The 12111-nt window shown below is 41.4% G+C and overlaps 1 protein-coding gene across 14 annotated transcripts in view; it reads right to left on the bottom strand.

Annotated features, from left to right (window-relative positions):
• Nucleotides 1–892: 892 nt before the first annotated feature.
• The window catches only part of LRRC8B (leucine rich repeat containing 8 VRAC subunit B), a 73899-nt gene continuing 62680 nt past the window's right edge, over nt 893–12111 (bottom strand). For 13 of the 14 annotated variants that reach the window (XM_086391068.1, XM_086391063.1, XM_086391071.1 and 10 more), the window contains 2 exons: nt 8671–10838; nt 893–1343 (listed from right to left, as the gene is read on the bottom strand). In XM_086391068.1, coding sequence (XP_086247194.1) covers nt 1071–1343; nt 8671–10812 — 2415 coding nt within the window. In that variant the 5' untranslated portion in view covers nt 10813–10838 and the 3' untranslated portion in view covers nt 893–1070. The remainder of the gene's footprint in view (nt 1344–8670; nt 10839–12111) is intronic. The other variant, XR_015160466.1, reaches the window with a different exon arrangement.

Raw genomic sequence — 12111 nt, 5'->3', positions numbered from 1 at the left:
ATAGATCCAAATCTGTACCTCTCCCCTCCATCACAGTTTTTGAAGTAATTAAGAATGGTTACCCGTACAATAGCACAGCAACTAGGGAAGAGAGAGGTAGATGATGTGGCCATCCTCTTGGAAGGAAACCCCCAAATATTTTAGGGCATGAAAACACAAGGCTTTTGTTATTCAGAAATAATTAGCTGCAGACTACAAAAACATTTTGGAGCCAAGTGCGCACAAAAGTGAGACTCGTAAGCAGCCGAAACCAAGTACATTAATAGTAAGTTCTTAAAGAAAAGGATGTGTCCTCTGTACCTTACAAAAACTATTCTCATAGATTTTGAATCCAAGATTACACAATAGAAAACATTTATATGTTTTACATTTGATATAAAAATTAGTAGCAAATAAAAAAGGCTCTGATGATATACAAGAAGAAATTGCAGAGGATACATTAAAATTTCAGGATGGCCCAAGGATGACTTATCCTAAATACCCTGCTCCTGTTCTGTGCAAAGGCCACAGGCAGGCACTTTCTCAGGGTTCATCACTGTTGCTAAGAGAAAATCAGATGAAGGAAGACTCAAACAAGCTGGGGCAGGAAGTAAAAATTAAGCCAAGGAGGAACTCTGCCAAGCGCAATGCATCCTGCCTAAAAGTATTTAAGAACATAAATCAAAGACAGTGCTGAGTGTACCTCAAGGGAATTTATGTTGATGAGTTTATGCCCTAGGTGATAAATATCAAAACAGGAAGTCAGTTAAAACAAGTATGCAAGTAAGTTATATCTCATCTTCAAAAGATAAAAACTGCAGTGTAGAGATTCAATAACTTCATGGCCCCATTCTACCCTCCAAGTGTACACTTGTTATATCTCCATAAGTTAAAGATCAATTATTCACAAAACTTTGTTTCAGTGTTAATACTTTTTACCTGTTTAATTTAGACACTGAGTTGCCTTATTATAATAAGACACTTGGTTATAGTTAGTGATAATTATCCATTGTTCATCTTTATAACCTAGGAAATTTTAGTTCTCATTTAAAGCCCTGGAATGTACTTTTAAAAATTATTCTCTCTTTAGGTCAACATTTATCCAGGCATGTCTGCAAACGTTCTGTTACAGGGGGAGGAAGAGTATTGAGCAAATTCTCCTCGACAATCAGACAGCTCCGTTTTAGGGACTGACACCCTTCCAGTTCAGGAGGAAGTGTTTCCAGGTAATTACCGATGAGCTCCAGATGAGTAAGGTTCGACAGCTCACCCACGTGAGGCGACAAGCTCATCAGGCTATTTTTCCCCAAGAGTAAACACTGCAGCTTTTTGCACTGAAACAGCCCATCTGGAAGCATCTCAATCTGGAAAGGGAAAAAAAAGAAGCCAGTAAAACTGGGTTTTGAGGGCCTATTATACTACAAGTATTTATTTATACCCCTTCCTTTCCCCCAAAACATTTTCAGACATTTTACAGAGGTACATATAACAATGATGATACATTTGAAGTAGATGGGAAACTTACAGGAAAAATAAGGATGTTCTGGAGTCAGGATTGAGGCCACTAAGAACTTCGAAACCCCTGCTGTATATGGGTGGGCAACAGACTAGCTCTAACAAAGCAATTCTCAACTCTCAAAGGAAATCTATCAGTTACATACTCATTTACAAACCAGTAACTCAGGAGAAGCAAATCAATCTCAACAGTCCTCAAGAAGAGTTTTACTGTGTGAGGTAATGAGCTATACCCTCAAAAACAGACACAAGGCTATTTCTTAGGGTTTCACAATATAGACTGAAAACTTCCTTCTGGTTTAAAGAAAACGCTGACAGAAGCAGAGGCAAGAAGATGTGATCGTATAAACATGTAGGTTTCCTTCTCCTCTACATGCACACTCACGAGTATGAACTCTTTTTCTACGTGCTCCTGAGTTTTAAGTCATATGAAACAGAGAAATCATTTGGAATATGATAAATAGCCTGTGGCTAGGTCAACGCCTAGAAATGCTCAACTGAATTGCTCCTCTACCTGGTGGGAAGGTTGCATGTGAGTTTCTAAGGGAACCACAGTGTGCATATGAAATGGGCTTATTGGGGAAAGACACCCAGAGAAAGGGTTAGCATACTCAGCGTGCTCAGCTCTCATCCTGCCACTGAACTGCAAGTTTGCTCCAGGCCAAGCTGGACTGCACATACTCCACCCTCTTAATGGTTAACAAATTTATACAAGCCTGGACCAGGCAACTCTGCAACTATAAAACAATGCAGGCTCCCTAGTTCAAGTTGTTGCTTTGTTAGAAAGAGGGATGAAAGGGGCGCTCCAGAGTTCAACTTGCTCCTCTGATGACCTAGTACAACCCCACTGAGCCAGTTCTCCACAGGAACTTCCAGAAATATCTCTTTAAAAAGATAAACTTTCCTTATACAGTGTAAAAGATGGTCAGACTGCATTAAAAAAAAGGCTTATTATGATGGAATCTGCCCCCTCCTCTATCACTCATACAATCATTTGGTACTGGATATCCTTGAAAATAAATCCAATGATCACTGCTTCTAAGACTATCATGCAATATAACTCATTCTACATCAAAATACTAGGTGGTATAAGCAAAGGAAAATATCTACCCTTTTATTTCATTCCTTAAGAATACATATACAAAACCACAGATATGTCAATTTCAGTATAGATACGGCAGAGAAATGAAAGAAAAAAACGTAACCTCCTTCTGATCAGACATTATCTGCAGCTCAAAAATAGGGTCAGTGACGTACAAGTAGAGGGAATGATCAGTCCTGTGCAATGAATGTGCTCAGGGTTGAGAGTGCCTACTGGCACAAGAGGAATGACTTAGGCAAACAGGCTGAAAGGAGGGCAGACTTGTCTCACCTGTATGCAGTGGATGCCTGCTGAGAGCCTTGTTTTGTGCCAGGCTCCCAACCAGGTGCTGGGGATAAAATGCTGAGCAAGACAGATGGGTCTTTAAGACCCATGCAGGGTCTCTCCACCTTGGCACTGTGGACATTTGCGGTGGGATAATTCTTTGTGTGTGGGGTGTCCTGTGCATTCAGCAGCATCCCTGACTTCTACCTGCTAGATGCCAGTGCCACTGCCCTCTCTAGTTGTGACAACTACACATGTCTCCAAACAAATGTCTTCTGCAGGGTAAAACTGCCCCCCTTTGACAAGCACTGGTCTACTAGGAAAGAGAAGTATTAAACAATTATGGAGATCATTAGTCTACAGTGGCTGCTATGAAGAAGCCTGTCTTAACCAGGGTTGCATCAAAGAATCCCAATCTGTCTTCTTTAGTTAAGTTTCTAGACTCCAGCAGGTATCTTGCTTAATTGTACTGATTTTTTTTTTAATTGGGTGAAGACCCTGAGCCATTGTCCTCTCTGGCTACCAGCACTACCATGTCTTACTCATCTCCTTTCAAATCTCTGAATTTGTGATTTTAGCTTCTTCTCAGCCCCCAGTACAGGTGAGGAATTTCACCAGGCAATGAGAGTGAGCCTCTGGGGTTGGCCCCTCAGTAGTGTCTGTTGGGAAAGTGAGTGAAAGGCTGTGGACGATGCACACTTCCTGAGCGCTAAGTGTCCATCTCAGCCAAATGTACTGAAGCCCTCAGAACATCCAAGGAAGGATGGTTCTCTTCCTATGTTCATGGCTGACACTGATAATTAAATATTTCACTGTTTCCCAGAGGCTGGGACCTCATTTCAGAATTCTTCTCAATGTCAGCTTTCCTATTTCTCTGGCCATTGACACATGCTATTTCAGAACACACCAACCTAAATCCATAAAGTCCAATCATTTCAAGAGACAAAGCTGAATATTTCCAATCTAAGTGATAATGTCAAAACCAACATGGAACATTGCCACATAAATGATCTTTAGAGAAGGATTTCTATACTATTCACCTTTGGGCTAAATGTCTGTGAGTTAATAAAATGTATTTAAATGCAGAAAGAGAAATTGGAAGACCGAGGTATAAGTTGGAGTCATTTTTAAGATTTGAGCAAAGCCATTAAACCCTCCTCCTTTCCTGTGCTTCTTGGTTACATCCAACACCATCATAATCCAACTACAGTTTGGCACTGGAGAGAGCTGGAGGTTGCCTCTTCCTACCCCATCACCCACACACACCACTGCTTCCCACGGAGCATCATTTGGACTGATGCATCTGAGCTGCAGGAGAAAGAGCACTGGAGGAGGAGCTGAACAGAGGTTCCGACCCAGATCCATCAACTGGGAAACTTTGGACCCCAGGCAAATCGCTCTGAGCCTCAGTTTCAGTATCAATAAAGTGAGGGCAGTGGATTAGAACAGAGGTTGGCAAAGATTTTCTCAAAAGGAGCAAGAGGGACCTCCCTGGGGGTCCAGTGGTTTAGACTTTACCTTTCAATGCAGGGGAGCTAAGACCCCATATGTCTTTGAGAACTAAGATCTCAAAAACCCAAAGCAAAAAAATAGAAGGAATATTGTAACAAATTCAATAAAGACTTTAAAATGGTCCACATCAAAAAAAAAAAAGAAAAAAAAGGAGCAGGATAGTAAACATCTTGAAGGTTCTGCAGGCCAAATGGCAAAACTGAAAATACTATGTAGGTAATTATAATAATAAAAGAAAAAAAATTTCATATGTTTCTAAGTGATGTAATGAAAAATATAATAACAAGTATAATTTTTTTTGTAATATAGGCCCACTAGGGAGAACAATGGAATTTATTTATGGACACTAAAATTTGGATCTCCTATAATTTTCAAATATGAGGAAGTATTATTATTTGATTTTCTTCCCCCAATCACTTAAAAATTTAAAAACCATTCTTAGGTCAGGCTGTGAGTAGATTTGGCTCCGAGGCTGTACTTTGCTGACCTCAGGACCAATGATCCATAGTATTCCTTTCATACATGAGTCTCTTTTTAATCTATATTCCTACTTCTAAATCATAACTGATTAAACCTTCCCATGGGGTTCTGTTTCTTGACTGTCCTCTTCCAACCTCTGAGTATGCCACACCCAGCGCCTCCTCGCACTGTGAGGCTCAAGCCTCACCTTAGTTACCACCCAATGACTCAAACTAGACTGGCAGAATTCAAGGCAGTCTCCATTCGGACCCCCCGTCCAAAGGCTCTGGTCTCTTATTACACCTGGCATGCCAGTGACAATCTTCTGGGTATGACTTCTATCCTTCCACATTTCCCCAATCAGTGTTCTCAGAACACTCCTCTCAAGAGTTATCATAAAAAAGAACGCCTTGCTCAAATAAGTGTGCCAAATGTTGCACACCCTATCATCCTCTTGGAGAAGCACAATGCATGTTCATATGATAAAGGCTCTGAGGAATCCTGCCACAAAAACATGCTAAAAACTGTTTCATGTTTTTTGTGAGAAGACCTATCACTATCCCATGGAGTAAAGTCTGGAGTGTCCTCTCAGTGAATGTCTTTCATTTGGGGGCTGCCCAACATCTTCAATGTCTAGAGAATTCTCTACCTTATCTTCATGGGGCTCTTGGTGGGAAGCAGCACCCACTTCCTACTAGAGGACTGACACCACCAGATTCTTCTGTTCCAGATCTCCTGCAGCTCGAGTGTGAGCATTCACGAGCATGGGCGTGTGCGTTTGCTCGGTCGTGTCTGACTCTGTCCTACCCCGTGGACCGTAGCCTGCCAGTCTCCTTTGTTCATGGGATTCTTCAGACAAGAATATTGGAGTGGGTTACCATTTCCTTCTCTAGGGGATCTTCCTGACTCAGGAATAAAACCAGTGTCTCTGGCATCTTCTGCATTGGCAGGCGGATGCTTCACCACTGAGCCACATGGGAAGCCTGTGAGCATTCACAAGCTCTATCAGTTGCTTAGATGTGGGGCTCAAGGCATAAAGCAGAAACCATGAAGAACCGATTTTGTGGCAGAGGAAGGGCCACAGTGACAGCAGCATCGTTTTCAGGGCAGCACCGGTGCTCAGTGCTGGGATGGTCAGTGTCGGGGTATCTCTTAATTTTACTTTTGTACTATGATTCTGGCTGCTTTTCTCTTGCTATCTAACTTTGTCCCTGTTTCCCAAGCCTGATTTTGTAGGCTTTTCATTAATGAGACACGTGATGTCTTTTCAATAAATGTCTTTTCTGCTTAACCCCAGGGTTAGCATTTGTTGCCTCCATCTTATGAACCTGACACACTGCCCAAGTCTTTAAAAGAGTGTCCTTTCTGCGATCTTTACCAACCTCCACTCCAGAGAGGAATCAACTCACATTTCTGAGTATAAGCATATCTAAATATTTATGCAGCAGGTTTGATGCTTTATTTTCTAAGTTTTATAAATATTTTGTTCTACCTTATAGAGTCATGAGAACCTTAAGGTTTCAAGAAGAAACCTTCAAGTTAGTTAAATTCCTACATAAAACATGAATCCTCAGTTCCCTTTACCAATATTCCCACCAAGCAGCTGACGATATCTGGACAGTTTAATTAAGAAAATCACTTCTCCCTTCTCAGATGTTCATTCAGTCTCTGGACAGCTTTCTTGGGAAAGATGAGAACTCTTCTCTTGCTTGTCTGAGCTCTAACACTAACAACAACTCCCAACAGGCTTTCCTTCCTAAGTAGGGCTTCCGAATATTTGAAGACCAATAGTGTGGACTATTCTCTTTCCCTTCCCTTTCCAGTGCTTCCTATCACTAGGCTACACTGTCCCACCAGAGAGGAATCTTTCATCTCTCTGGCTGCTGTCTTCCAATTTCACCACATCCTTAGCAGGTAAGTCTCTTCACAGTTCTGAGAAGAGTGTTTCTCACCCAGTCCAAGATTTGCAGTCATTACAATGGTTCTGAGGATGCTCACAACTGCTGGTTATGACTTCTGAGACAACACAACCCAAGACAGCATTGTTCTTGGTCCATAAATTATCTTAAGCATAAGAATTTTCATATGCTACCAAGTACCCTTTCCTTATTCAAGACAAAATATGTCTGATACTAACATCTAGTCTCCCTTTCAGCCACAAAAGAAGTCAATAAACTTAGTGTCAACAGTACCAACAATCTCACAGTTTCATGACATTAAACTAGAGAAAATAATCAACTTGCTTATACACTTAGATAATTATGGTTAGATGACAATTTAATCAGCTGTGGCTTTCAAAACTCCATGGAGTGATTTAATTGGACAACTTGGTAAAACCAATACCTTTCAAAATAATTATTTATATTTTTTAGTACAGGCTTAACAATGGAAAAACTGTGACCAAAATGCTAATATTAAGCAACTTTATAATTCAGCAACACTAATGCTAAATCTCTAGATCTGTAGTTTTCAAAGTGTGGTCATTAGACCAGCAGCACCAGCTTTACCTGAGATTTTCAGTGCTATAAACTCCTGGATCCTACACCAGACCAGCTTACTGAATGAAAAACCCTGGGAGTGGAGCCAAGAAATCTGTGTTTCAACAAGCCTTCCAGGTAATTCTAAGGTACATTGCTAACTTTTAAAGGAGTTTTAAAACCTCATAATCTTATAATGGGTTCTACCCTTCTACATATAGTGAAGCCACAGAGTTCTAAAAGTCAGCATAAATTCTGTTCTTTCCCCAACTCTGGTATTTTTCCAACAATCTATGGTTTCTAAAAACACTGTCTGGTGATCAATATGTTTATTGGCCAACTCCATGCTCACAGATATATTTAGCATGAAATATAAACTATTAAAAAGTCTAGGAGTACATCTATGGCTAATTCATGTTGATATATGGCAGAAATCAAATTAATATTGTAAAGCAATTATCTTTCAATTAAAAATAAATAAATAAAAAAGTCTAGGAGATAATACCTTTTTGGGTGGGGTAGAAGAAAGTAGTTCCCATTTTAACTAAAGGGGAATCACTTTCATCTTTTGGCAGACCTGATTTCTGACAGGTTTTTTCTTCTTCCCATATGGATATTACCATCACTCTCTTGCCCTTTCAGCCAACATGATTTTTGTCTTTTTCTTCCTTCTTCACATTTTAACCTAGGAAACTACTCATTTATTCTGTTTTTTCTTGTTTCAGCTAAGTTAAGTTCTCCTTAATTTGGCTTTACTGTTGCAAATTATGGTTCATTTTTAAAGCATGGATGCTGGAAAAAGCTTCTAAGAAGCCCTAGTGCTGCATTATAGAACCAGGCCTTTCATTTTGAATTGTCTTTCTAGACGTGCATGGAGATTTCAAGTCTTTCTTACCGAATTACAGAAAGAACTTATGAATAATTCACAATCCCAGAATTTTTTACAAGAAGTTGTCCTATGTCAGACTTGGAAAGCTGAAAAATTTTATGAAACTTTATAAATATTGTACTTAAGCCTTTTCTGAAATGAAAGCAAGCTCTGCCATAACTTTTGTGATGTTTATGTTAAAAAACAGGGAAAGAGGATAAAGAGAATATTTGAATACCTACTACATGCCAGAAACTGTGCCAAATGCTTATATATACTTTTTTCATAAAATCTCCATGACAACTTGTAAATTACATTAAAAACTGACTCTCAGTGTTTTGATAATTCGTCCATGGTCACATGTCTAATAAGTGGTAGTCAGGCCAAGCTCAAGATGCTATGACTTAAAGTCCACTATCTTTAGTGACATCACACACTGCAACAGCAGATGCTCAAATGACTGGCCAAAAAAGGGGAAGAATGGATTTACTTACGTTGTTATTGGTCACAGCAAAGTACTGCAAATTACTCAGATACTGGATTTCTTCTGGAATGAAGGTCAGGTGGTTATAGCTTAGATCCAAATAATGTAGTTTGGTGCATAGGAAAAGCTGCAGGGGCAGGTTCTCAATGTTATTATGGTCCAAAGAGAGCTGCTCTAGATTAGACAATGCCCCGATCTGGGCTGGAATATAAGCAATGTTATTGTGCCACAACTTTAAGCAGGAAAGATTCTGGAGGTGCTGAAAGCTAATGATCTCTTCCACAGTTTTAAGGTTATTTTCTCTGAGGTCTAACTCATGCAAATTGTTCAGACTGAAAATGGAGTGTGGAATACGTTCCAGGTCGCAGCTGATCAGCTCCAGGCTTTTCAGATTGACCATCTTTTTCAGGTTGTTCAATACAACCAGCTTGCTCCCCTCGTTATCGAGGGACAACTTCTGCAGTGAAGGCAGGAGATCCGTGATAACTTGTGGGATCCGGGAGAGGCTGCTCTTTAAGTAGAGGGTCCTCAGGTTTTTCAGGTCCTGAAAGCCCTCCAGCTGCATGGTGCTTACCTGTTCAGGCAGCACACAGCCTGACAGGTAAAGCTCCTTGAGATTCTTCAGGTGAAACACCCAGCGTGGGATTTTCCCCATTTCAGTAAATTTCAGGCGGAGGATTTTTAAATTCTCCTCTAGAAAGGCCAGGGCAGGGTGGTCGACCACCAGGGATGAGTGGTACACATGGAGCTCCTTGAGGCTGACCAGCTGTGAGATCGCAGGGGGGAGCTTGACCTCAGGGATCAGCTCCAGGCTTAGCACTTCGATTTCCGTCAGCTCGAAGACATTGTCAGGAAGACCGTTTAGCATGAAAAGGTGCAGTTCTACCTTGTCCTGGGCATTTTTCACAAGCTTGCTTTTTAGTTTCTCGACCGTCCATTCATTGTTGAGGTTGATCTGTTTCAGTTTGTTCTCACTGACCTCTGACAGGAATATGGAGAAGCGTTTGGAGTAAAGCGGGTCATATTGATCAGCCAGATGGAGGATAAAGGCGAAGTCGTTCTTGACATCTGGAATGTCGCTATAGTTGCTTTTTTCTCTCAGTGCCTCAAAGGAATATTGCTTCAGAGAGCTCCGCAGCATCCACCACAAGCTGTAAGACGAGGTGAGACCATAAAGTATAACCAAGATGACGTAAAATGAAGCCAGGACCTTGAATATTTCTGCCAAGGAGTACACACACTGGTAGCGCTTGTATCCAGTAAAAGCCTGCACATCCACTGAACAGTCAATTTCCAGAGTGATGTAGGTTAAAAAATACGGAACATAAGTTATGATGAGGACAAACAAAATGACTTTGACTATGATCTGTTTCAGGTACACTCTGTAGATGATGTCCTTCTGCTCCACGTGCAGGCGGAACCTTTTCACTTTTTCAAAGATGGCTTTGGCCTGTTCGCCCTCCTTTTTGTCCAGGACGCTAGAGGTCGGGCTTTCTATGCCAGCTGACTCTAAGCCAGGCTGTGGGTAGGGCAATGACTGCTTGTTGGAATCCACGTCGCCGGCTGAGCACCCTGAGGATGAGAGCAGAACCTTGGATTTGGAGAGGGTCAGGGGCCTCACTGACTGCTCAGCCACCGTCTCTGACAGGGCGCGGGTGGTCCACGGAGAATCGAAGCACTTGTGCAGGATGGCCACAAAATGCTCGAGCCTGGAACTGGTGCTGGGGTAGTGAAGCCAGAAGTTGCTGCAGGCTGCAAAGATGAGCGTATGCAAGAGCACCAAGTAGGGGAAGAACTTGGCAAACCAATGGAGCTGCTTCTCGTAACAGACGGCGTCAATGTAGGAGTACTGCTGTCGGTGGAGGTCGTTCTGGATTCTGAGGGGCAGCGGAAGTGGCATCCCGGCATCGGAGGATGCGTTCACGCTGGCTTTCAGGATGTCCCAAGGCACGGCGCAGTGATTGTCAAATTCCACCTTACAAGGAAGACAGCACAGAACTCTGCTCTGTGTCAGCTGGAGGGCTCCAGCCAGCACGGCCACCAGCAGCATGATCAGGGTGATGTAATACCAAAAGACGTCCCACCACGGCTTCAGGATGTGATAACATGACTGGGCGTCTGCTAGACATTTTAGCTCTGTTAGTGTAATCATGGCTTTCCCTTGTAGGAGGACAGAAACTGGAAGAGGAAGATAAAAGAAAAACCACTGAAGCAAGTACCCCAAGTAAGCTTAAACTCTAATGTCTGTACATATCCAAGTAGGATTTAGCTCAGGGGCAAAACCTGGCAGGCAGGGGTGATGATCAAAAAGTATCAAAGTCTCCTGGCTTCATGTGAAACCTTAGGCTATGCCAACTGAGAACTATAAAGTCCCTTAGATGAGAGACTATTTGGTGACCGCCAGACTGGATCTCTGCAAAGGTATTTGGGGTAGGACGTGAAGCAACTATCTAGCTGCCTCCTGCATCTCCACTTCATGCTAATCTATTAAAAACCAGAAACTGAATTTTCTTCAATCAACACTAGGAAAATCTGTTCCTATGCTACTGATTTCTAACAACCACATGTTGTACCTTCTAAATGGTCTGAATAAGCTTTATTTCATATCCAATGGAGCATCGGTTACAGCCTAGGAGCTGTGTTTCAACCACTACAGGAACTTCCTTTGAGTGAACACTATTTTATAAAATTTTCCCTTAGGATTAGCAGGATCTACCAATCCTATCTATGTTCAGAAAAATTATGATTTAATATATTATCTCCTTTTCCCCTAAGCTCTAACTTTGTAACTTAAATTCACATCCAACTTAGAATACTTAAAAGCTGACACACAATGGTAATGGCTTAAAAAAATGGATGGGGAAGAAAGCCCTAGTTACAACACCCTACTATGGGGACTCTCTTGTATTTAGTGTTTTGACAGCAAAGTACTAACAGTACAAATGACTAAGGGCATATGCTATTATTATTTTTGCCTTCAGAAACAACAAGGTGGGTTTTTCATTTTCATATTGAAAAGTATTCAGAGAATGCTCCTTACAGAAATGACTTACATGGTGTTCAGCCTTACATAGACCAATTGTTCAAAAATTGCTAACTGGTAAAATCCAGACCACCTATATGATGGCACAGAGTAAAGACAGATAAAAGGAAATATGTGGATCTAATAACAACTCTGGTTAAAAACAATCACAGTAGTATGGTCATCCTTGCTAGGGGTCCAGCTACAACCTTCACCCAAAGACTTCTCTTGCACTTTTTTGAGTCTAAAGTCTTACCGTCTTCCCTGGGTCTGAGTTTCTCTCTCTAGATACCCTAGTCCTGGTAGCATCACCAAGAAAAACTTTTTTGCTCTCGTTAGTCTTCCTCTGAGGGACTGGTATCCTGCCTTGAACCCTAAAATCCCATTACAGAGGCTCTGGTACCTATGAATAAGCGTCTTTTCTTTTGC

This window comes from Bos grunniens, chromosome 3, assembly GCF_055505025.1.
Source record: "Bos grunniens cultivar Pamir isolate PY7600 chromosome 3, Bosgru_T2T1.0, whole genome shotgun sequence".
In the NCBI taxonomy this organism is placed as follows: Eukaryota; Metazoa; Chordata; class Mammalia; order Artiodactyla; family Bovidae; genus Bos; species Bos grunniens.
The sequence above is the reverse complement of the archived record's forward strand: the minus strand, read 5'-3'. Positions and strand labels throughout refer to the sequence as shown.